Genomic DNA, 27,670 nt, shown 5'->3' with positions numbered 1-27,670 from the left:
TAAATTAATGACTTGTTCAAAAAACTTGAAATGAACGTATTTAATATAGAAAGCTTTACACAAACACATCAGTAGCATCCTGCTAGCAAAATGAGGTGAGATGAGCAGTCAATCGAATCAGAATTTTGGAGGAGATGAATTTGGATTGAGGGAGAGATATTGACGAAAATTCCAGCTTTGCAGTGACACTGCTATGAAGTGATGTGGTCCAACACATTTTGTCAGCAGCCCTCTGAGTCCAGAGCCCAGAGGGTAAAGCTCAGTAGAGCATTGGGAAAATGGGAATTTATTGACCGTGAAATTTGGATGTGGTGGAAGCAGTATGGTAAATGTGTCACAAACACTTATTTTCCCTTTATGTCATCCTCTCCATAGTCCAGCAGATGCTCCTTTCCACTTGCCAGTTCTGTGCATCTTCATATATCACAAAAAAAAATGGTACTTGCTCCTGGGAAACATCAGAGATCAGGCACCAGACACTTTTATAACGGAAGGTTACTTAAAAGGAAGGAAATTATAAATATATTATCCAGAAGTCACCTCTATTATTCCCCAGGAGACTAAGCAAGACAGCATTCTAATATATTCATAAACACTGTCTTCATCACTACTTTCTGCTGAGCTGCCAAACGTTATCACATGTGGGCTGATGGATTCAGTCTCTTGCCGCACTGGAATTTTTTTAGATGCAAGTGTCATAATAAAGAGCGCATCTAGACACAGGACTACCGGCCAGTTTGAAGGCCTGTCATCATAATAGCAGTTATGCATGAACACACATCACAGCTGACTACCTCACTTCTCACAACTGCTCTTAAATATTTTGCTATTCTGTATCAGCAGTGCCCAGCAAGCACAGGTTTCTACATTCTGTGATTGATTATGATGGAAACTTTCTATTAAGGACAGTTATTAGACTAGCATACTTTCCCTTTTTTGATCAGCTGAGTGTCTGACACATGCAGAAATCTATCACATGTTTAAGACTATCCAACCCAGAAAATCCATGTGTGTTATGCTACGTACACATAGAAATTTCCCTGTGTCTGGAATAGAATACATTCTTTCCCTAGAGGGATGCACCTAATTCTGGAGAGTAATTGCTGAATGCCAAGGCTTGGGAATCTCAGAGTTTAGGTTGGAGATTGCTGTAGTTTAACCAATTAAAACTACATAGCTTGCAATTGAGTGTACTGCCTGGTAAGCTTCCCATTGCTTGTCGAGGGCCATGCTACCCATCAGCGTTTTGGCTTGTAGAGTTAACAGGAGTCAAATGGAAGGATCCCTGCTCCAAGTGACAGTACTGCCTGTTCAAGCTTGTTGATAAGTCAGGCTGGCTGATCAGTCATCAGTAGTACCCTGGAGTAGTACAGATTCACTTGGTTCAAACTACCAAAACAAGATTGACTTGATTCTGATATTCCATTACCAAAGATGTCATCTTAGAGTCAGCTGAACTCCAAAGAGACCCTGCTCACCTCTCCCCCACCTCCACACACCCTCCAGAGGACAATCCTCATTAATGGTTAATTATCTTAGTATTTTACAAATTTCCAATCCCCAACAGATCAAATTCAAAGTGCTCATCCTAATGTTCAAATCTCTCATGACTTCAGCTCACCCTACCTCTGCGACCTCCTGCTATCCGAATGACCCAGCTTCACAGCAAAACTGGCCTGCTCATGTCCTTCACCTGATCAGTCCTACCATTGGTTGGTAAGCTTTTGATATGTCCTCTCCTGTACTATATCGTATTTCAGGTATCTTTGTCATATTTTTTCCTAGCGATCAGCTGTGGTCACCCGGGCAATCCAATCTATGGAAAAACCTCAGGAAATGGCTTCAATCTCAATGACATTGTATCGTTTTCTTGTAACACTGGATACGTAATGGAGGGAACATCCAGGGCTCAATGCCAGACAAACAGACAGTGGAGTAATTCTGCACCAATGTGCAGAGGTGAGTTCAGAGAACCATTGACTTTAATAATAATAATAATAATAATCCTTGCATTTGATATAGCGCTTTTCACGTCGGGAGGACGTCCCAAAGCGCTTCACAGAATAGACTGTAAAGTGAATTGACTGTATATTTGTGGGCGACGCGGCAGCCAATTGCGCACAGCAATGTCCCACAAACAATCGTAGATTGAAAATGACCAATTTATTATTGTTTTTGGTTTTGGAGGGATTATTATTAGGTGTGTGGAGTAAGGAAACTTGCCCAAGGTTTCGCCCTGCCTGGAATTGAACTCGGGTCTCTCGCTTGCAAAGCGAGTGCTCTAACCACTGAGCTACAGGACTCCACAGTCCTAGTACTAGTGACATTGAGGAATGTGGTGTTGTATGACCATAAGACAAAATGATAGATGATGGGGACAAGTACCTTATTGGATTCCACAATAGGTCAGACAAAAAGCATATGAGCAAACCCTTACGAAGTCCCACAGTATCTCCACCCTTTGTGAATTGATTATAAACAGTGGCTGTTGGGGCATGTGGAATTAATCTTTGTATCAAAAGATTGGTTTAGATAAAGAAAGCCCTTTGGCCCATTTGTTCTCATCCTTCAACAATATTCACCCTACCATCTTCCCATCAAAGCATCAAGTTGTATTTGAAATGAGTCCAGCATCCTGGTCTGAACTGACCTTCTTGACAACTTGTTCCAGTCGCCAATTATCCTCTGGGTAAAGAAATAGTTCTTGTTGTCTGTCATGAAATTGTCTGAAATTTCCAAAGTCTAAATTATGTCCTCTTGTTCTAATGTCGACGCATGCTTCTTGCACAGCCCCACTGTGTTCAGGAGAGAATAGAATAGAGAATAGAGAGAAAGTTGTATCCTGGACCTGTAAGAGTGTTGGTATTCCTTGGCCCATCTCCTATCACTTGAACTGTACTTGCCCCTGATTGACCAGTAATCTAACCTATCCTCACTCTTATTTGTCCTTGACTTGGATTAATGGGAGTGAAAATGCAATGTTTTAAAACAGATTTGATAATTATTGAATGTGCTGTCAAATCGGGTTAAAAAAATCACATTTGTCATCTCTGGCTATAGGATATGAATTATTTTCTTTGATTTTGCATTTTTGAAAAAAAAGAATGTAAATGTGGACCTTGTCAATCATTTTTAAAATATCCACTGAAGTGACTTCACTTTGAATTTGTTGACTAGTGGTGAACTGTTCGGATCCTGGAATTCCTGGAAATTCTATTCGGGAGAGTAAGATAGAGCACGGAAACTTCACCTACAACTCAATGGTGTTCTATGACTGCAACCCTGGGTATTTTCTGTTTGGATCTTCTGTGCTAACTTGCCAGTCCAATGGATACTGGGATAAACCGTTACCTGAGTGTACACGTAAGTGTGCGTTACTTATAATAAAACTCACTAAGATATTATGGTTAAATAAAAATGAACACTCATTATTTGACAAATATAGCGTAATATATGTAGTGTTTCTGTATTTATTTTATGAATAGGATTTGCATTTCAGTGTGTTAACCTGTTGTAACTACGAATAGTCATTGGTACTTTGGATATAAACATTGTTTGGGGCTCACAGTTTGAATTCTTTGTCTTTTTCTTCCTTTCAACAGTGGTTGACTGCAGCCACCCTGGCATTCCTCCAAATGTAATTTTATCTGGTGATAAATTCACATTTGGTGCAACTATTCATTACTCCTGTGTTGGCAAAAGATTGCTTATGGGCCCATCAATGCGTAGCTGCCAGATGAATGGACACTGGAGTGGTTCGATCCCTCACTGTTCTGGTAAGACAGCTGTATGTACTTACATAGAAGATGAATTACTGGGGTATTTTTGCTTGTATAAATACATATGTAATACAAGGGAATATTGTTGCCCTTAATTATGTGAATAACCACCAATGAAACATTAACATATGGTTTTAACAACTTGCAAAATGGACACCATGTTATCCCAACCTATTTTGCTATAAGTAATGAATTATTTAGAACTCAGGTTGCTCAATGAAGCTGACTACTCAAGCTTGTATATTTAATCACCATTCGTTATAAAGCCTATGGAAAGTGTCACTGAGTTTTCAGGGTCGGGTGATTAAATGTAGTGTAATAGTGGGCAACTCGTGTCCTGCGAGCCAAAACTGTCCCACCAAACATTCCCTCTAGTCTAGGTAAGTCTGTGTCAAATCAATATTTTGTTGCCAGTAGCTACTGAGTAGCGATATTTATGGTGTGGCCATAAATCAAGAAATATTCAATCAAGAATATTTGGTTGGCCGACCAAAAAAGTTGACCAACACTGTAGTGCCTCGAGAATTACAATTGCAATTTTTATTGCGCCTTTGATGTTGGAACAACATCTCAAAGTGCTTCATGAAGTCTTAGGACTACAGTTACTACAGTTGCCCACAAATTAACTACTTAAATCAGAAAGTGTTATGTCAGAAAAATATCTGCCGCTCTTTTCTGTAGTTCCTGTGAAGCGTCTTGAGAAGTTCTCCTGAAATGAAAGGTGCTATGTCAAATGCTTTTCCTTTTTATCAACTATCAGATTCTTTTTTTAAGGTAAACATTGAAGATAGTTTTGAAAAGCAAATTGGATATTTTTTTGACAGTGAAAGGGATTGAGGAAATATGTGACGGGGAGAGATAATATTTGGAAACGTGACAGGTCAGGTGGATTGCATTGGTCTTTGCTGGTCCTGCATATTCCTGTGTTGAATCACATATTCACTATCTGAGGGAGGAAAAAATATTGCAATCCACTTTGAACCTTGATACTTTCGATCTATTTCGTCTGGTTGGATACTCACATATTGAGTCAAATATTCTCTTTACATCAATATCAAATTCTCATTATGTAAAGATCCGCATCTTTTCTTCAAGGAAAGCAAGTCTCTGCTATGCTCTCCACAAGATTCCATGACTGGGTATAGATTACCAAAGAAAGGAATATTGCAATATTTCTTAACAGAATTGTAGGTTGAAACTCCACCTGAGTCTCATCTCACTCTTTCAATGTAGTATTTCAGAGCATCCAGAATTTGACAAATTTTAAAATTCAGTCCTTGCTTCAAAATTACAACAACTACTTGCACATATTAGTCATTTCAATCCACGACTATTTGTGGGACACTACTGTGCTCAATTAGTTGCCATGTTTCACCCACAAAATATAGTCAGTTCACTTCACAGTATATCTGTGAAGCTTTTTGAGATGTCTTGAAGATGTGATAAGGTTCTATATCAAACTCAAGAATTATTATTATTATTATATATGCTTCACCCAGGATAGTGTCTCAGAGCAATGAACGCTGAGGGGTTGGACGTTGAGCAAGAGAGAAGGGGGAATGGACGGGGAGGACCATAGGCTAGGGGTCTCTAACCCATCGATCGACTCCTGGGTGGCAGCTCACACATGCTCAATAAAAACAACAGGCAGGAGCGATATTTATTGCATTTTTAACAATAAAATGTATATGTTTATTTCCAGGTGCATGAAATACTTGATGCACCTGGCTTCATTTTCAACGTGACTCAATAACGACGCAATTCTGTTGCTTCGTCCGCTTGTCTTTTTGATCAAGTGCAACAGCATCACCTAGTGGTGATCAGCCAGTTGGCGACCCCTGCTGCCGCCAAGTTAAAGATAGAGAGGGGGTGGGGTGGAAAGATTGACGGAGGGAATTCCAGAGGTTAGGGTCATTTAAGAATTTGTCAAATTCTGAACATTGAAAAGCGACATGAATAGAGTAAACCAAGACCCAGTTTGGAATTTCTACCCCTTAATGTGTTAATTAACATATCAAATCTATTCAGAAAAATTAGGGTTTATAGTCATGTGAGGACCCCCCACCATTCTCAGTATGATCATTGGACCTAATGTCAGTCAGATTTCAGTACTGACTCTTAGCAGCATTTCATTCCCACCTCACAGGGTACTCACACTGTGGTTTTATTCACAAATAGATCTATCCATAATGTCATTTTTACTTTCCTGATTCTTCACATTGAATAAGTGCTGTAGCATATGATATATTAATCACTTCCCTTAATAGCAACACCTCAGGTCTGTGTTTCATTAATGACCTGCTTGGCAATGTGATTCATGCTGCATTTCATGCTATCTCTGAATCCATGTTTTGTAATAGTTTAGTCCATCGCTCTCGAGTTTGTTTAACATAACTGTAAGGAAGCATTTTAGGCATTTCACGTGAATCACGCTGTATTATTGAAATAGCTGTGTTGCTGCCGCCTGCGTGTTAATCTTTGCATTTGATATGGCATCTTTTCATGTCTTCAAGATGTTTAAAAGCACTTCTAAAACAGCCAATTGCGTCCAGCAGTGATTCATAAAGTTGTGGATTGAGTGACCAAATCTTTATTTTATTGTACTTTTTTTAAGGGTTTATTACCCTTGGAAAAGCAATCAACTGACAACCAGGTTCCTACTTACTGTTAGGTAAACAGAGGTGTGTGGAGTAAGGAAAGTTGCCTAACATTTTGCCCTGCCTGGGAATCGAACACAGGTCCTCTCGCTTGCAAGGCGAGTGCTCTAACCACTAAGCTACATTACTCCACGTCCTGTAGTGTATTTATTAGTGTTGCCTTGACATAAATTGATATCTTTGTTCTATTATCCTGTGACACAAGGGACGTTGTTATTTGAAAACCCCTGATTTCACATACCTTTCCAATATATTTGATATAGCTAGCATGTAAATTTCATCCAAATATCCATGCTTGCCTTTATTTCATTGCTTAACTGATCAGTCAGTATGATGAGGCACAGTAAGAGGCATAACATGTTTCAGATTTCATCAACAACTTGTCAAAAATAGACTGCTGGAGGTCTAATGAGTTCCTTTGAAATTGCTGTCAGATATTTTTGAAGGTGTAATCTATTGTATGTTATTCTAGGTTCAAGTTCAACATATGAGGAAATTGCTGATGTGTTCAGTGACCTTTTTTCAGACTATCACCAGTTTGGGGATTTTTTAAATTATGAGAATAAATTACTGTGTTCACAAGCTTGAAAGCATAATTAAAATAAATACAATCTGTGACTATTGACAAATTAACAAAGAAAACAGATGAAAATTGAATAAATGTGTTATCTGCTTTCTGGCCTGTGTTGTAACAAAATAGGTTGACTCAATACCTAGTTACTATATATAAAAGGTGACCTGCAAGATGCTGTATAAATGTAATTTGTTGTTGTTGTATAGTCACATGTAGTTTCCAGCCCCAGAACTGCATTCAATTTAAATTGCATTATTTAGCACAGTGATGTAACATAATAAAAACAGAATTGCAGCAATGGAGTTTGTTCATGAAGTACAGTGAAATTGCTTTGAAAAGTTACCAACCATGTTCACATTCTTAAATGCAACCTCCCAGTGAGCAAATTCAGATTAATATACCTCTCGACAAACCAGCAGCCCCAATAATTCAATGGCTAGTCCTGTGACACACAATGTCACAGTGTTTTAATGACCGGATACAGTCATTGTCTGCACTGAAGTAAGCTCCGTCTAAACAGAAAAAAAATCACAAACTGACCAAGCCCAGTGTTCAAACCTCTTCATATAAATGGAACCAATTTCCTGGTGGTAATTGAGTCCGAGACTTCAGATGATGGTTATAATTTGTTTCATTCTCACAGTTCATGATGTGTGAGTCCTTTGATTAGATTAGAGCTTGTAATGCTCCCAGGTGTTTCCATTCTCTCTGACATAATTGAGGTGATATTTCCAGTAAACAGTAAAATCAGATGATTAGACCTTTTCAGAAATCACACAATTGTAAATGTGCATGTCGTCCAGCCTGCTGATTACATCATCCCATGTTACTTTCACCTGTGGGTTAGTTAAACATCTGTTCAACTAAAAACAGTTAAAGGAATAATTTAAACATTGCATTTAAAACCATGTTTGCATACTTTATATCAATATGAAAGCATTAGGGAGTTGAACTGAGTAATCTAATTTGTAGGCTGAGTAGAAAATTCATGAGCTCCACCCTCGTGTGTCTGGTTTGACCAGAACTTCTTGCTATGTCATGACTCCAAACAAAGTATCTAGAACTCTATATATTTTTTTCTTGGTAAGTCAAAGACTTCTAATCGTACTACAAATTATTATTATTTGAATGTTATTCCTCCTATTGACAGGGAAGCCTTCAGGTACTTTATTCCCTTCCTCCCAAAATCCCACCACCTGCCTGAAGACCTACTTCTTTCACTGGGGTTTTGGCCAGCTCCCTCACAGTTTGGCTCAGTCTTAACTTGACTCTAACCCCCTCTGGGCCCAGCTCTGAAACTAAAATTGGTACTGCTGCCACCAGCTGTACCAATTTTTGAACACAATTTTAGTCAATGTGATAACTCATCATAATAAACTTGTATTTGATTCAGCACCTTATCACGTCGTTGAAATGTCTCAAAGCATTTCACAGGCTTCACTGTAAGGTACAGTGACTGTATATTTGTAGGTGAACACCAGCCATCTTATTCACATCACATTGCTTTGTGCTTTGTAATCCTGTGTGCAGGATACTGTTTCTTTATTTGGACCTGATGATGAACTCTTGTTTCTGTGTTGCAGGAGATGCAGCGGGGATGTGTGGGGACCCGGGACCACCTGCCCATGGTTTCAGGAATGAGAGTGATTTCAGGATTAAGAGTGCTGTGCACTTTACATGCCCAACTGGCTATATCTTGCACGGCTCTGTCAAAAGAACTTGCCTCCCAAATAGTACCTGGTCGGGAAGGCAACCAGAATGTAAGGGTAAGTGGTGCTACAACATGCTCATTTTGATGCTCTGTTAAATTTGTTGATATGATATTTTACTACTTTCTACCTATTTTGAGTACTTCAGGGTAAGAGTAATGCAAACCAATTGCCAAGCGTCAAACTATGAGAATGACATAATATAAACCTGTGCTAAGATAATCTAAAATTATCTGATGAATCAACTGCAAAATTTAAATCATTTGCAGTAAAATAGAGTAAAATTTGCAGTAAATTGAAACCATTCCTTTGGATAAACAAGAAGTAGTATTAACACTTGCATTTCATATAAAGTTTTTTAGAGTGAAAAGATTTGTGAAAATGCTTCATAAGATCTATTGCATAATGACTTTATATATTGTAGGTAAATGCAGCAGCCAATTCTGTACAAAGCAATATCCCACAATCAGCTATAAAATGAATGACCAATTTTATCTGTGATATTGTTAGCCAGTACAGTAGGAGAAACTCCATTCCCTTTTCGAGTAATACCATGGGATGGTTAACATTCAGCTAAACAGGCAGACAGGAACTTGGTTTAATGTCTCATTTGAAGCATTTCTGGCATTGCAGTGCTCCATCTGCACTGTACTGGGATGTATTTTAAGGAGTCGAGCCTTCAATCTCACCAACTTGATTACAAAAACGTGTTTTGACCAAGGAGAGCGCAGACTTTTGACCCTCCATGGCAGATTCCTCCATTTCACCTACAAAAAACACAAGTCACTACACTTTATAGTAAATCCTGTGAAGCGCTTTGAGCTGTCCTCCTGATGTGAAACGCGCTTTAGTGAATGCAAGGTTGATTATTATTGTCAAAATTAGGAGAACAATGTGTAGGACCTAACATTTAAAACCTAAATTTAAGATCTAAAACTAGCAGCCGGTGCTAGGATCTGAAGATGAACAAACCCCTTAGATGGAGAGGGTGCACTGCTTGTTGATAACTATCAAACAATACATATTTAACACATTAAGTTTTAAATCAATTGTAAAATTTTACTTCAATAGCTTGCTTACACATTGAGATATAATCATCAAATTTTGAAACAATGTAAGAAACCCTCTCACACAACCATATAATGTTACAACACAGAAAAAAAGGCTTTTATCCTATCACAAGTCCACTCTGGTAGCTTTTAACCCCCACTGAAAACAATTTGCCTTATCCCATTTTCCAGCTCCCTTCCCATACCATTGAATATTCATCTCTTTGCTATCTTCTTTGTAAAACACTGTCGACTCTTGTTCAACAGGAGTTTGTGGTGGTGAGAATGTAGACTCATTACCAGAAGCCAATATTGATGTGGGAAGCATCAATGCATTTAAGAGGAAAATTGATTCCTACCTGAGGGAGAAGGGACATAGAGGGGTATGCGTGAGTGGAAATGGAGGCTTTTGTGGAGTGTAATCACCAGCACAACTGACTGGATCGCATACTCACCCGCACTAAACTCCCTAATCCCATCACATTAGTTCTAACCAGGCTCTACTGGCTCCTTATCACTGAACCAATTAATTTCAATATCCTCACACTGATTTTCAAATCCCTTCATGCCCTGGCACCTCCTTACATCTCCGACCTGCTTAGCCCCCAACCTGCAGTGTCTGCTCGATTGGATCTGGCCTTCTGCATGTCCCTTGTGGCCTCCGTTCCACCATTGGTGGCCCTGCTTTCAGCCACTACATCCTGAAACACTCTTCCTCTATCCCTCCATCTTGCCGCTTGTCGTCTTCGACCGTGCCTACATTCACCTCCTCCTGCTCGCAGCTCGACTTCGTGCTCAGCCACTGTCAAGCTCTGGGATGCTACCCTGCGTGAGGGGCGCTATATGTTGTATGTTGTTGGTCTGATTGACCTGTTTCCATGCTGCAGTGTTCTCTAATTCTACATAACACAATGATTCCAACTCAAATTTGAACTGCAGTAGGTAGAGTTGATTGTGTTGACTGTTTGTCAACAATATGATTCCTAAGTTTCTATTGCGACCTATACTTTCACTTTAACTAATGTGAAGCATTTAATACACTTCACCCTTCCACCACTGAAGAAGTAAGATTGATATCCTGCAAAATCAAGGAATAACACACCAAAAGTAACCGCATGTTTCAAACTATGGCCATAAACTATTGCTCCAAGGCCTAGAGAAATGACCTTTCAATATGCCATATTTTAACGCAGACTTGGTTACTTCAGTAACCCAAGAGGACAGGAGTTTACCAATTATATATGAAAACTGCTGTCAGTATTTTGTTATTGCACCTTTGGTATCCATAATTTATAATATGTGAATGTTTTCACCAACGTTGAGCTCCAGAAAGTGTGTGATTTGTGACGTTAGTCCGTGATTGATTCTCTTTATCCTACTGACAATATTCAGTGGTGTCTGTTATGAATTGACAATTAGCAAGCAACAATAGAAATGGAGTGTTCATGGTGATGCTGATCTGACATTCCCAGTTACTCTTTCCTTTCAATAACCTTGCTATTCCCCTGCTGTGTGTGAAGTTAGTTTGTGCTAGGACTACTCTGTCACATGACGAGCCCCACTGAAGTGTCTACCTCACTGTGCCATTAGCACAAGTAGTGTACCATGAAAAGTAGGATTCAATTAAATCTACTATAAATAGACTGAATGCAAATTGTGATAACTTCATGGATGTTTGTGAGATATTGCTGTGTGCAAATTAGCTGCCACATTTGCCCACACAACAGACAGTCACTGCATAACCTGTCAAGTATTTTGGGATGGCCTCTCGTCATGTAAGGCCCGATATCAAATATAAGAATTTTTATTATAACTTACTCGGTATTTCTTCCTTGTTTTATTTTAGTTTATGCTTGTATTTCTGACAGGAATCATTGTTTATTATAGTCTATTTTTGCTTCAATATTAGTTTAATTGTTTTAGTTGCGATTAGATTACAGAATAGTTTATCAACAACAGACACTGAGGGAACCACTTAATAGAATAAATTACAGTATAATCCTTAGAATTTAGTGATGAAGGATCAAAGCAGGCTCCAAGCAGCCTGTGCCACTCACAGGGTTAAGGATGCTAACTGAAATGACTTTTGATATTCCTCTTATCTTTATAACTCAATAAAATTGGACCATTCTCAACACACAATAAAAACTATAACTGAGATAAACAAAAATGTCAGAAATAAATTTGAGCTTTCAAACTAATGATCGGTTCATGATAGATAGTGGGAAATAACTATAACGACGTGGTGTATAAGGTGCACAAAACTAAAATTAAATGATTTTTCTTGTTGTGGGAACATGATAGAAGGAAGAACAGACAATGTTCATTCTTGGACTTTTCTCTCAGAAGATATCAAATACACCTTTAGCTGTAGAATTGAAATGTTAAAGGAATAAATGTAATAGATTGATATCTGATAAATTATGTGAAATATTCTCAGCATAAATGCTGCATCTGTTAGGTTTTAACCACTTCCAAGGTGTCAGCCTGGCCCAGGAAGTAGCACTCTTGCCTCTGAGTCAAAACACTGTGATTCAAGTTCCATGATGCTGACACTCTAATACAATGTTGGGCAACGGCTTCATTGTCAAAGGTGCAGTCTGTCAGATGAGTCATTAAACTGAGGTCTCATTTGTCTGTTCAAATCAGTCTTTAAAGATTGTTTTGCACTGTTCAAAAAGAGAATACAGCTCCTTCTGGTGCCCTATCCAATTATCCCCGAATTGGTCATTCGCTTCTTGGCTGTTATGAAAGTCTGACATGTTCTTGAGTTGAGAGATTATCTGCTAAATCACTGTGAGGTACTCTACTTTGTGCAAATTGGCTGCTACTTTTGCTGACAAAATACAGACACTACACTTTGTAGTAAATCCCTTGAAATGCTTTGTGATGCCTTCCTGATGTGAAAAATGGAAGAATTTTAGTTTTTTTTAGTGTAAACATTATCCATCACAAATCTGTATTGTTGGGCATTGTCATTTAATAGTTCACCTGCAAGTAAGTAGTGTTCACTTTACAGTAAATCCTGTGAAGTGCTTTGAGATGTTTTGATGGCGTAAATGAGTCCAATATCAAATACAAGGATTATTAATGGGGGGAAAATTGTACTATGTGATGATTATCACCAGTGATGATTATCATAGGATATTTGGATGAGTTCTTCAGTCATGAGGTTGTCTCCTGAGTCAGCATAATGCAGGAGATACCGTTTGCCCCCAAATGTGTTTTGATCAGTGACAAGATGCTAGTACTGCTATCACTTTCATAAGGTGTGTGAATGACAGGTTGGGACTCAGCTATTTTGATAAGGTCAAGGGAGTTGATCGCACCTTTGACCAACAGTGTAGAATTTTCTGTGAACACTGTGGTTTTGAGGCACACATTAAATTATTGCTTACCCTGGTAGCGCTGTTTAACTCATTATATTATGTAGTCAGACTAAAACATACCTCTCGTCACATTGCTGAGTCAAGCTTATACAAGTAAAAAAAGCCTTGTCTGTGATTTTTATGTTACACTCAAAATAATTTTCTCTTCAATTGTGCTGTTGACACTCTTGTTTACCAAGACAAAGGCCTCAGCAGTAGTGTTTTCTCTTATCATTTAATTTGTCATGCCCTCACAAGCAGTATTTAATTGAGTAATACACTCTCTGAAGAATGTCAGAAAATCAATTTTGCTGTTTTAGTGGAAAAGAGATTTCTCCATGTTAGTTAAAAAATGAAAGGTTATTTTTCTTTTGTTATCAGATTGTTTCCTTTATTCCTCTCTCAGTAAATTGAACTTCACTAACCACTAATACTTGAACAAATTTCCAGTGAATCTGCAGGTAATATAATTCAAATCAACTTAGACCCAAATTATATACCTTGTGCAGAATAGTTTAATAACAACGTTCTTTGAGATTTGTTCACTATATTGCTATAAATGTGATATATATATATGTTACAGTGAAGTTGTGAAACCAGGGATTTTGCAAAATCCCTGAACTGTACAGTAAAATTATGAACCATGAAATCACTGAAATTAGGAATCAGAGGTACTGTGAAAAATATATTCCAGCAGTGAACAAGGAAGAGGGATTCCCAGGAACATCCTTGGTGTCATCATTAATAGAGATTTATTCACTGATCAGTATAGGTTAGCAGTGAAGGCCAGCATCCTGAGAGGGTTACTATTCCAGGAACCAATTTGACTTTTGCCCACGATTGTCAACAGAGAAATGCTTCAACCAGGAGAAGTCAGTGTCACTCCATGAAGCTGTCATTGCACAGTCTGTTTGAAATGCTGTACACTGGCCAGCGCCTTGGGACATCCTCCCGATGTGAAAGGTGCAATATAAGTGTAATCTTGTTGTTGTTTGTGGTGGACAAGGCTTTACGAAGTATAACTGTGGTCAGAGGAAATATTAGCATGGAACTCTCACTTGTGTTAACAAATGAATGTTTGACTCATCAGAGAATGAAATATCATATGAAGTTTATGGTGAATAAAATATTAATTTTCATAATGTTTTATTTATTTGTTAATAACACAAGGCAAGGTTATCAATATGATGTAATGATCACTTTTTCATGAAAACCCTGACCCCTAATTTCAGTGATTTCATGATTGCACAATTTTACTGAAAATTTCAGGGATTTCACGAAATTCCTGATTTCACAACTTTACTGCAACTTATATATAACTATGTCAAATTACAGTATTCATTTTACTCGGGTTGATCCTTGACTGAGAAGTCTGATTTTATTCCAGGAAATTTATCACCATCTCTTTCAGTCCATTTTATTTTTCAATATGATATTTTTAATTGCTTATTTTCTTCCTCTAGACTTATATTTGTCATGTTGGTTTGATGCATTCTGTAAGTCAGAACCAAGTATTAACTAACTAAGCATGAAAGGTGTGCGTGCATATTTGCTGCAGGGAAATTGAGACATGGATGGATAACTGATAAATTATGCCAAAGATTAAATTCATCAATCTTGCAATCTAGCCTTAGATCTATCTTGCAAGATAACATGTATGTGTGTGTGTGTGCATCCATGGACTTTGTTTATATTTCATTTCTAGATTAAAATGGTAAACCATCATAGGAAGACAAATTTTCAATTTCATTTTCAATCTACGACTGTTTGTGGGACATTGCTGTGAGCAATTGGCTGCCGCGTTTGCCCACAAATATACAGTCAATTCACTTTACAGTATGTCCTGTGAAGCGCTTTGGGACGTCCTCCTGACGTGAAAAGCGCTATATCAAATGCAAGGATTATTATTATTATTATTATAAATTTCACCTTGGAGTAGATTCACTTTATTTATGGAGCATTTTTAGAGATTTCAGAATTTAGCATATTATTGAATTTGGTCTTACCGTCGAAGTTGGTTTTCTGTAGATCTTAAAAATATATTACAGAAGAGTGGCTTCAAAATTAAGACTATGTATGAGAATTTGCCAAATTCTGCACAATTTAGAATGCCGTATTAATAAAGTAAATTAGGTGGTAATTGTGCCATTAAACATACTTTCTTCCTTGCTTGGTGATCCTGCATCATTTTAGTGGAGCATTTTGAGATGTCAATCCCACATGACTGCCCTCTAGAAGGGCAAGTTGTTATTCCGTTCAGACCTTTTCACACAATGTAAGGTAACCTCTGTTATTAAGATGACCCCATTGAGGAAATCTTCCAGCCGATTAGATTTCATCGGTCGCGTAATTCGTGATTACAAATTAGTGTTAATTAATCCAAACTGAGGACAATTAGGTTCTTGGAAAAAGCTTTTAATCCCCAATTTGTACAGTGCAGATCATTGCTAAGGCTGAAGTATAAATCAGGTTTAAAACTCATCAATTCCACTCCTCCAACATCAGCAGGAGGTACTATCTGAATGAAATCAATGCCATCAATTGAGGTATAAAGGAGTTGCAGTGCAGCCGACTCCAGAAATACTTTTAATCTCACAGAACTAATGTTCAATGTTTATGTTACTTACCTATAGAGCTCACTATAGCTCCAGAATGCTCAATATTGGGAACCATATATCCTGCTTATCTTCTGCATCACTGTTCTTGAAAGGGCTCACAAATTGCCTAAACAGAAATTGGGCATTAACCAACATTTTTAAAGGAACTGATATAAAAATATGAATTGTATCCAAGTTTTTTGATTTTTAAAAACATTACATATTGACATTCTTGCTTCTCTCAATTTTAGCAGATGAAATGAGTGACCATGATTCTGGAATAGTGTAAAAGTGGGGAGATGGTTTCTCCAGAATATCTGGAGGATAGTTAGTGTTTAACTGCAGTAAATCTGATGAGTGAAGAAGACCATATAACTCTGAAATGACAAAATCACAAGCAATGAAATGTGGATCCTGTAGCTCAGTGGTTAGAGCACACGCTTTGCAAGCGAGAGACCTGAGTTCAATTCCCAGCAGGGTGAAACCTTGGGCAAGTTTCCTTACTCCACTCGCCTGATAATAATCCCTCAAAAACACAATAATAAATTGGTCATTTCAATTCACAACTGTTTGTGGGACACTGCTGTGCACAATTGGCTGCCACGTTTCGCCCACAAAATATGCAGTAAATTCACTTTACAGTCTATTCTGTGAAGCCCTTTGAGACGTCTAGAAGACGTGAAAAGCGCTATACCAAATGCAAGGATTATTATTTAACATGTTAAAGAGTTTGAAAGAATTATTCACTAAACTTTATTGATGGATTTCTCAACTCTTCCCTCCACAAACTGCAGACCACCCAGAATTCTTCGGCTCATGTCCTCTTCTGCACTGGGCTCCACAAGCTTACTAACCCATCCTTTCCTGGCTTCACTGGCTCCCTCTCCCCCACAGAATTGAGTTCATTCAAGATCCTCATCCTCACTTTTAAATCCCTCCACTGTCTTGCCCCATGCTACTAATGTGACCTTCTTAAACCCCAAAACCCGCCACTCCCTCCACTCAACAGATACTGGCTTCATGTCTCCCACACTGCCCACCCCACCATCAGCAATTGTGCTTTTAGCTTATCCGACCCCACTCTCTGGAACTCCATCACAGAGTCCTTTCACCTTGCCCCTCTCCTCGGCTCCTTCAAGGTCTGTCTCAAAACCTTCCTCTTTCACCACACCTTTGATCATATTTCCCTTCACCCACCGCCATCCCCCTTGATCACACCTCTCTCAAATCCAACTCTCATCTTGGATTTGCTTCATGTCATCTTGAGTACAGACCTTTGACTATCCAGCACCTTGGGACTTCCACCCTACATGAAAGGTGCTATATAAATTCTGCTGTTGTAGGTGATTTGAGGACAAGAGGACATGAATTTGAGATTGTGACTAGAGGAGTGAAAGAATGGTTCAGATGAACTTCTTTTCCCTGAGGGTTGTCAGGGTATGAACGAACGATTTGCCAGGGGTGGCTGTTAGAGCAGAATTGACTGGGATGTTTAAAAGAGACAAATGCATGCAGACCAAAGGTATTAGAGGGTATGGACAAAGAGTAGAAAATTGGGATTAGGATGCCGTGGCTTCTCAGAGGAGGAAATACTCAGGTGAAAAAATTGGCCGAATGGTCTCCTACCTTGTCACACTTTTCTAAAGTCTTCTTCATAATAGGAAGATAAACAGTGGTATTCCATCATTGCCCAATAGGTATTCTATTTATGCTATGAATTCAAAGTAAAGCTGAATGTGGCTTGGACATTGAAAAACTATTTCTTTCCACTTGTCGGTGAATTCAGAACAAGGTGGCATAAATGTAATATAGCTAGTAATAGATATAGATCCAATTGGAAGTTTAGGAGGAACTTCTTCATGCAGAGGGTGGTGAGTATGTGAAACTCACTGCTGAAAACTGTGGTTAAGTAAGTATGTCTGGCAATCTGTTCCGCTGCTTGTCCAGCTTGGACAACCCAAGCCATTAGGGTTTTGGTTTGCAGGGTTAACAGGAGCCAAGTGGGAGGATTCCCTGCCCTCAGTGACTGGTCTGAGTCCTGCTGATGAGCCAGGCTGACTGTGCTGTCATCAGCATTGCCCTGGAATACTACCTTTCCCAAGCAGTGCATTGGAGTGCCACCTTAGACTATGTGAGTGTAAGTTTCAATGTAGGGCTTGAACACACAACCTCTGACTTGAAGGCATGATATTGTTGCTTCAAATTATCCAGAATTTGGCAAAATTTTAAATACAGCTTTTAATTTTGTATCAGGTTTTCTATAAGTTTCTTTAAGAAAAATAACTTAAAAGTTGAGACTGAATTCAACCATTTGCCAAATTATGAATGCTTTTAAATAGAATGAATATAAACCCAGGTAGAATGTCTCTCCATAGATTGTTTACCCTAAATATGAGAGGGGAGGGATTAAAGACTGATTATAAAACTGTGTGATGCTTTCTGTAACACAAAATGCAATGTATTCAACACTTATTGATTGTAATGGGGGTTGAGTTTTGAGATTGGACAGTGGATTCTGCAGGTTTATATAGTATATTTGAATTGTGACTGACATTCTCTGCATACTTTGAATCAATGTTTCTATTGCTTCAATTAATGTCCTTGTGCAACTATTAAATGTTTTTAGCTGTGAATTGTGGCAACCCAGGGACAGCAGCTAATGGGAGAGTGTTTCGCATTGATGGAACAACATACTCCAACTCTGTAACATATTCATGTCTGGAAGGATACTTGCTGACTGGCTCAGCTACACGGCAATGTACAGTCAATGGAACATGGTCTGGCAATCTACCTAACTGCACAAGTAAGTCAACAAATGTTAAAGTTTCCTGGCAAGTAGAAAAAAACATAATTCTACTGTAAATCAGTTAGCTTATATGTTGAGTTTGCAATTACTAAGGGAATTGTCTAATTTCTGAGTCACAATATGCACGGTGTCTCTCAGAGCTTCCACAGTTTCACTTGTACTGTGTAATAATGTAATTACTTGGGCACCGCATTGCCAATTCACTATATGGCATAAAAGAGTGAAAAGTTGCAGTGAGGTCCAATCATTGCTACATAGAGTTTGATAATTGTGGAGTAAATTGGCAGCTTTTCAAATCACGGTTCAATGTAATAATTAACACATTGAACGCATACTCCAGGACACTTCCGATGACAACTAGCCAGCTTTGCTTATCGGCAGGACTTAGACATCAGCCACTGAGAGCAGGGAGCAGATTCTTCCCACTCAGCTCCTGTTAACTGTGCAAGCTAAAGCCCTAATTAGAAGGATGGTCCTTGTTGCACAAACAGCAGAAAGCTTGCCAGACAGTGGCAATGGCAAGCTATGTGATCTGTATCCCAACACACACTCTATCCCAACACATATTCTAGGTTCCCCAAGCCTTGGCTCTCGCCAATCTGCAATTAATACTCTCAGGAATTAGGTAAGCAGGGCGCAGTCTGTATCAGATAGAGGGAAATTTCTAAGTGTAGGTGGCATACATAGGTGGCACTATATCTGTGATGATACTCTTAAGATTGGAGATGGGTTTCCACATGCTGACCAAAAAAGCGTTTTATGAAATGCCAGTATTTTCACTCCCTTATCATAAGAGAACAATCAACTTTCACCTGATAGCTCTTCACAACCGATCCTCAAGTTTATATAAATGTCTTAACCATGTGCAAATTTAAAGGGAGTTTGTCCAAATACATCATCACTGCCTTGGTGATTGTTCTATTACGTAATAAGCACTTTATTTTAATTGATGATTTCATTATGAATAAAACAAACCTTTTTTTAGTTGCTTAACTTCTGTTTTGATTCCACATGCAAATTATAATAGAAAATCTTATTTTGTTTAGTAATCAGCTGCGGAGATCCTGGTGTGCCAGCGAGTGGGATGAGGCTGGGGGATAAATTTACAGTGGGACAAAATGTCACTTATTTGTGCCAGCCAGGATACACAATGGACTCCAAGGGTTCCAAGATCCGCACTTGCACTGGCAATGGCACCTGGACTGGATCAATGCCATTTTGTAAAGGTAACAGTAGTATATGTTAGCAGTAACGTGCTGGGGGTGGGGTTTTCATTAACAAAGATTTCATCATTTAGATGAGATATTAAACCAAGATCCCATCTATCTGTTCAGATGGGTGTTAAAGATCCCATGGCACTATTCGAAAAGAGAAGGGAGTTTCTCCCGTTGTCCTGACCCACAATCCCTCTTCCAAAATTGGTCACTCACTCTATGGCTGTTTGTGGGACACAGTCCGCTTTACAATATATGCTGTGAAGCACTTCCAGACATCTCAACAATGTGACAAGATGCTATATTAGATGCAAGGATTATTGCTATTATTATAACGTCATCAAACCAAATTAGCTTTGTGGCAACTAAGTTTTCATAGCAACATTCCTTTTTGATCCCTCAATGTCGGCTTTTCCTTTCATTGTGAAGAAGAATTTACCAACTAATTCACCCACTAATAAGGATTGTGAACTGGGTTTAGACTGTCGTAAGACAGGTTAGTTTTATCCTATTGATGATGATAATATAATAATAATTCTTGCATTATTTTAGGCATGGTGTCAGCTGTTCATACCAAGACAATTAATGGAGTACCTATGAGACATGTTTACAAATCAAAGGAAATTCAGCTGTATTAGCGGACCAGGTGTGCTGCGTTTGTAATAAACTGATACTATTAACAAATTGACACATGGCTAATCTTATTGCAGGAGTTATATGCTCATCTCCACCTCAGATTTCAAATGGAAAAATGGAAGGAACAAACTTTGACTGGGGTTCAAGCATCAGCTACAGCTGTTCTCCAGGATATGAGCTGTCGTTCCCCGCTATCCTCACCTGTGTGGGGAATGGAACTTGGAAAGGAGAAGTACCACAGTGCTTGCGTGAGTAAATGTTGAGATTTTCAGCATGATGACAGGGCCAATAGATATGAAATAGTCTGTCGTGTGAGAATGTTTTAGTTTCAAAATCATATTCAAGTAATTATGCTACAAAAGTTTAAAAGGGAAAAATTAGCAGCTTTCCTACCAGGCAGGGTGAAACGTTGGGCAAGTTTCCTTTCTCCACACACCTCTGTTTACCTAGCAGTAAGTAGGAACTCAGTTATTAGTTGATTGGCAGATCGATTTTCTGGGGGTTATAATCCTTCAAAAAAAATAATAATTTGGTCACTCAATCCACGACTAGTTGTGGGACACTGCTGTACGCACTTGGCTACCGCATTTCACCGACAAAATATACAGTCAATTCACTTTCCAGTATATTCTGTGAATCACTTTGAGACGTCTCAAAGACGTGATCAGGCGTTATTTCAAATGCAAGGATTATTATTGTTATGTTTTATTTAAAACTGATGATCTTTTAAGATTTTGCTTAATAAATTTTGATGAAAAGTGCTATCTGTGATGGAATAAGGATAATAATCTTTCCATTTATTTATTGCCGTGGAATCTTTAAAATCCACAAGGAGGCAGATGGGAGCTCAGATTAACATCTTATCCAAAGGATGTCACTTATGACAATGCAGTGCTCCCTCAGCAACAATATTGATGTATAATTATAATAAACTCTATAAATTAACATATTGTTGAAATTCTGCCCTGATGACAGTTAAGCATCAATCAGTGTGTGGATGAGAGCTCCCTACTCCCAAACTCTGTCACAACGGATGAGCCCAAAGCCAACTTGTAGCACACACTTGAGAATCTTCAATGATGTGATAATTAAGACTGTTTAATGCAGCTCTTCATCCGAGGAAAGAAACATGGTATTCAGATATATGTTAAAGGATTAATGCTTCAGTATTAATCCTTACATGTGATATTTCATATTTTACATAATCATTTTTGTCCAGTGTTCAGAATGTGACCTACATTAGTTGATAAATGACAGCGCCTAAAATGTTAACATCATTCTCTTTCAAATGCTGATTGACCTGCAGTTTATTTACAACAAAAGACAGGAAAAAGATATCAGCTTGTCTCAGATGGCTGGCTCACTCTTGAAGTTTATGAATTCAAGCCCCATGTCAGGACTTTGAAGTAATTATCTTGGCTGACAGCCCATTGGAGGTGCTGCCCTTTACATGGGACGTTAAACAGAGGTTGCATATGCCTGTTCAGATGGACATTAGAAATCCCATAGCACTTTTTAAAAAGAGAAGTGGCTTTCTCCCAGTCTCATGACAAACAACCCCCCAGATAAAATTGATCATTCACTTCATGGCTAGTTGTGGGATATTGTATGTGCGTAAATTGGCTCCCACATTTGCCTACCCAATACACAGTCACTACACTTTACAGCAAAATCCTGTGAAGTACTTTGAAAGATTTCAATGTTGTGATTAAGTGCTATATCAAATGTAAGGATTTTATTATAATAACATATATTACAATCAACTTAAACTAGTGTGACCATTCAACCACTTAATACCATCATTCCCAAGAATTTAGACCAGCCTTGGAGATTTAATCAGCACATCAAGCTCCAAAAGAAGTCACTAGTAAGAGAGTGATGATTCGATTTTTTAAGGGACTGTCGCTAAATAAAACCAACCAGCCATCAGTCTGATTTAATCGGTAGCTCTCTTACTTCTGAAAAAGCACTTTGTAGGCTTGAGCCTCAGGTCATTCTAGGCAAACTTTAGGCTGGGAATCTGTTTCAGTGTTGAGAGACTGCTGCATTGTTGGATGGGCTGTACCTCAGATGAGGTTTTAAAATTAAAGTCTTACCTGCTTCTTCTGACAAGTCAGAATACCCATTTCAACACTTCAAAGAGCAGAGCTCTCAAATATTCCTCCCTCAACTACATTCATTAAAACATGTTGTTCATTACTGTTTGTGGAATCATAGTGGCGCAGACAGCTGGCAATTGTAACTGCGTAACAACAGTTTTGTAAAGTAATCTTTGTTGTCTGTAGGGAATCCCCTGTACATCATATAAAACAATAGAGGACAAATGAACATTAATAAATACCATTTGGATGTGCTGTTTTACTGAGGTGCTGTTGGCTTGTCTTCACGTGGATGTTACCCACCCCCACAACATAATTTGAAAAGAAAATATTTTTTCCTGATATCCCGGCTGACAATCTTCCAGATGAATCAGTCATTAACCTAATAGCTACTTGTGAGATATTGCTTTGTATAAAATGACTGCTATTTTTGCCTACAAAACAATGTCACATCACAAGACAATAACTGTTGTAAACAGACATTTTGACAAATGTTTTGACATTTTGACATATACGATGCTTTAAAAATGGCAAATTTTTCTATTATTTTAAATATGGATGTATGCTGGTAACACTCTCACCACTGAGTCAGAAGGTTGAAGGTTTTGGATCATTGAGATTTTGAACTCAATCTAGGCTGACACCCCAGGGCAGTGCTGGGGGTGTGCTGTATTGTGGGAGAATAAAACATTAAGCCAAAGTACCGGCTGCCTGTTCAGGTGGACGTTGAAGTTCCCATGGCACTATTTGAAAAGAAAAGGGAATTTCTCTTCCAAATAAAATTTTTCAAGACTGTTTGTGGAATATTACTGTGCACAAAATTGACTGTTATGTTCGCTACAAAATACAATTTACCATAAATCCTGTGCAGCACTTTGAGATTTCCCAATGTGAAAGACACTAAATAAAATGCAAGGTTTATTTTAATTGCATTCAATGTAAGTTCTTTTTCTAACCTGCCTTTCCTTATATTGTACAGCAAAATTCTGTGGGGATCCTGGGGTACCAGCACAAGGAAGAAGAGAAGGAAAGAGCTTCATCTACCAATCAGAGGTCTCATTTAGGTGCAACTCTCCCTTTGTTCTGGTGGGTTCAAGTACCAGGATTTGCCAGGCAGATGGAACCTGGAGTGGCTCACAACCACGTTGCATAGGTACATAAATATGTCAAATTCCAGGAATTAGTTATTTCGTTCTTTCTGTAGCCCAGGTCTTTTAGAATTTGCAGACCTTTATAAAATGCTCAATTGGATTGAGAAAGTAAACTGAGAACAGTTCTTTCAGATAACTTAAAGCAGCAGGATAAGAGGACATGGGTTGTAAAGGGGAATTTTAGGAGAGATACCAAGAAAAAAGGTAATTAATGGTTGGACAGATGAGCAGCAACAGTGGTTGAGGCTAGAATATTGGACTCTTTTAAGAAACGGCTTGATGCTGTATTCTGGAAGGATTCGATCCTTTCAATGTTTGGAGTTGGATTTGATCCAATTAACTGAAGGGCCTTCTCTATCTCTATCTCTCTTTTGTAATCTTCTGATTAGAATTGAGCTTGGGCACCTCCTATAGCTCAGTTGGTAAAACCACTACTTGTGAAATGGAAACAAACAAGAACAGGTTCAGTGTCTAAGACTGAGGGGGCTGGGGTGGGGGAGCAAATCAGCTCAGATTCCTGCTCCTGTTTGTTGTGCAGTCACTCCTGCTGGTAGATATGAATGATGATTGAGGACAGGGTCAGGCTCAGCTGTTGAAACTCTTGTCAGGATTCACTGGCTTGGCTCAGCCATGAACAATGACCATTTGATATCAAAGGGTTGCAAGGCTTATAGAACCACACAATTTCTTTAGTCAGCACCTCTGGGATCAGAAGAGAAAAAAGGGGATAAAACATAAAGATATAAAAATTTCCTTCAGGAGAGAGGAAGATTGGTGCATTACTTTCTGGAAAGTTACAAAGCAATAATTTGTTGATTTGAAAAGAATTACCAGATTTCAATTAAAATTAGAATTTTGTACTTAAACCAGAAAAAAATGAACCAACTAATATTTCTTCTTTTCCCCTCTTTTAGAACCTACACACACAACGTGTGTAAATCCAGGAATGCCGCGACATGGGACACAGAATAATACATTTGGCTACCAAGTGAGTAAACAACATGTGATTTTACATGAACATTTGGTGTCTGTTACCTACATCTATATGCACTATGTTTCACATTAAAAGTCTCAGAAGTTCCAGACAAAATGTAATGATGCATCCACTGAACCACAAAATAAGAGATAAAAAGATGTTAACTAAAGGCACAGTTGAAGATGAATGTTTTGAGGAGGTTTTTGAAGGTAGAGCAGTAGCTAGGCAGAGTAGTTTGGGAGGAGTGTTGAAAGGACAAAAGCAAAAACAGAAGTTGTTGGGAACACTCAGCAGGTCAGGCAGCATCTACGGAAACTTGTTTTCAGATCCCTTTATGCCCTGACGCCTCCCTAGCTCTCCCACCTGCTTACCCCCCGAGCCTCTGCTCGACTGGCTCCAGACATCTGCATGTCCCTCATGCCCTCCGTTCCACGATTGGTGACCGGGCTTTCAGTCACGAGACCCCGAAACTCTGGAACACTATTCCTCTATGCCTCTGCCTTTCTCCTTCCTTCCCCATCTTCAGGTTGCACCTGAAGACCTTCCTATTCGATCATGCCTAAGGTCACCTCCCCTTCCCCTGGCTCAGTGTCGTGCTCCGCACCGTCAAGCGCTCTGGGATGCTACCCTGCATGAGGGGCACTATATAATAATAATAATAATCCTTGCATTTGATATAGCGCTTTTCACGTCGGGAGGACGTCCCAAAGCGCTTCACAGAACACACTGTAAAGTGAATTGACTGTATATTTGTGGGCGAACGCGGCAGCCAATTGCGCACAGCAATGTCCCACAAACAGTCGTGGATTGAAAATGACCAATTTATTATTGTTTTTGGTTTTGGAGGGATTATTATTAGGCTCTGTGTGGAGTAAGGAAACTTGCCCAAGGTTTCGCCCTCTGCCTGGAACTGAACTCAGGTCTCTCGCTCGCAAAGCGAGTGCTCTAACCACTGAGCTACAGGACTCCACATATAAATGCAAGTTGTTGTTATATAGTGGCTTTTACATGGAATAAAGTACTTTTCAGGAACAGTGTGGAAACCCAAAATGAGCAAAGTTAGAAGTAAAGACATAGAAAGGAGGTTGGAGGGTTAATGTTGCCAGTGGAACTGTAGGAGAGTAGGGAGCAATCATAGTAGTTCATGTAGGGTCTGGACATCAAATAATGAAAACACTGATGATGTTATAATACTACAACACTTTGCATTTATATAGCATTGAAAGTGGTAGTATATACTTATGCATTATATCATGTACCAGAACTCCATGTAAATATAATTATGTATCAGGTGCAATTCTATTTATTTTTTCTATTTAAGAGGTCTCACTTTTCAAGTCACTGGTTTCTGGCAAAAAAAAATGTTGCCATTATGTATTTGCACTTATTAGGTCAGATAACTCCAGTCATTACTTGGAGTTTGGAAAGTGAATGTAGAGGTACTAATGCAATGCTTAAAGTATAATGGAGCACATCTAGGTTAGGCTGAGATCATCTCAGTGCTGGCTGAACCTCAAGCATTTGGAAGAAAAATGTCAGCAAAATATCACCAATTTAAAGATTTATTCTGTCAGAAGGAATCGCTTTAACCATATTGGATACAGCAAAGATCAGAGCATTGCAGGAAAGCAAAGCCCCGAAAGGTGTGAATTCCTATTTTGCAGAGTCCTTTGAAAAAGCCTTGAAATAGTGTTTTATATTCAAACCTCGTGCTTAAAAGGGACAATAATCTTTCTAATTGGAATGAATTAGAAGTCACAACCAGTTCTACATTTTCTAATTTAGTTGAGACAGCAGTCTGAGGACATAACACTGTCATTCAAAGCTTGGCCTACAACTAAGCTACATGTAAAATTCTCCATATATTATTTCAATTCAGCAATTTCATTATAGCTTTGGATTTAGAAACTGTTCAGAGATTTTGCCGAAGTGCTTAAGGAATAATTTGTCCCTGGTTCTTTAGACTACTTTCACTCCAGGATGAGTGTGAAGGGGTCCTTGTGGATTACAGTCATTAGAAAATTTCACGTATATCAGCAAATTTTAAGATTCATTTTGTAGAAAGGATTAAAGCATTATCTGGAAAATCAAGGAATTACATGAAAGGGCACCAGTCTCAGATGAATTTTGCCTCAGTCCAATCATTCTCCTTTCAGAATCGGAGAAATCAGCAGTTGTTGCTTATGATTAAGGGCTAAAGTACAGCTAATCCATTCTGCAGGTCTTCATGTTCTTGAATTTAAACATTGTGCATCCCCAAAAATGTCACTGATTTTTTTTTTCTCTCTCCTTTTATCCCTGCCTCTGAAAGTTGTTACATATAATGTGCATTGAAAAATAATTCTCCGGCTTAGCTGTCTTCACTGGGGCTCTCGCCAGAGAGATGGGAAATTAGAAAGTTGTAGGTTCAAGCCCCATAGCAGGACTTCACAAGATCACAAGAGGAAGAAGGCTCTTCAGCACAATTGAACTCGTCCTTCCAGATACCCTGGCCAACTGTCCTCCCATCACAGCATCAAACTTTTTTTCAATGAGTCCGATGTCCTGGTGTCAACCACCCTTCCTGGCAACCTGTCCCAGTCATTAATTATCCTTCTGTCTGTTATAAGATTACTCTTTACAATTTTAATATATTGAGCTGCTAATTTAGATTGACATTCAAGTTCAATATTAAGGTAACATTAGATATCCGATGGCCTATTATCATCAAGCTACTGAATGAAATTTGTATGTGTGGCATGGAGTCCATCTATGAAACCCCATTGAAAACCACCATGCTTTGGACCTCTGTATATGGAGACCTTCATTTGAAGTTCCGGGACTCACACACATGGGGAGACAAGTATACCTTGTTCTTCCGAGCAAGATTCACAAGTCTTGGCATTCAGTTTTTCCGGAAAGCACTAAATAGTATTGCTAATATGCTCTTTCAGTTTCTATTGTTTTCTTCATGACAGAGAAGCCAATATCTTGTATCAGATGTTTTCGGGAGAAGAAAGGATTTATCAAGGGTCATTGCTTTGATGTCTCAAACTTAGAATAGCACATGAGATGG

At 38.7% G+C, this 27,670-nt stretch overlaps 1 protein-coding gene across 1 annotated transcript in view; it reads left to right on the top strand.

Annotated features, from left to right (window-relative positions):
• csmd3b (CUB and Sushi multiple domains 3b) overlaps nt 1-27,670 on the top strand; it is a 773,500-nt gene that overhangs the window by 727,550 nt on the left and 18,280 nt on the right. Inside the window, exons 54-62 of the mRNA XM_042331884.1 lie at nt 1,786-1,959; nt 3,178-3,363; nt 3,603-3,776; nt 8,594-8,776; nt 18,360-18,536; nt 19,586-19,765; nt 20,464-20,637; nt 23,468-23,641; nt 24,554-24,627. Of these exons, the coding sequence (XP_042187818.1) occupies nt 1,786-1,959; nt 3,178-3,363; nt 3,603-3,776; nt 8,594-8,776; nt 18,360-18,536; nt 19,586-19,765; nt 20,464-20,637; nt 23,468-23,641; nt 24,554-24,627 (1,496 nt within the window). The remainder of the gene's footprint in view (nt 1-1,785; nt 1,960-3,177; nt 3,364-3,602; nt 3,777-8,593; nt 8,777-18,359; nt 18,537-19,585; nt 19,766-20,463; nt 20,638-23,467; nt 23,642-24,553; nt 24,628-27,670) is intronic.

Source organism: Callorhinchus milii, unplaced genomic scaffold (genome assembly GCF_018977255.1).
Source record: "Callorhinchus milii isolate IMCB2004 unplaced genomic scaffold, IMCB_Cmil_1.0 Scaffold2, whole genome shotgun sequence".
NCBI lineage: Eukaryota > Metazoa > Chordata > Chondrichthyes > Chimaeriformes > Callorhinchidae > Callorhinchus > Callorhinchus milii.
This window is presented reverse-complemented; position numbering and strand designations above follow the sequence as displayed.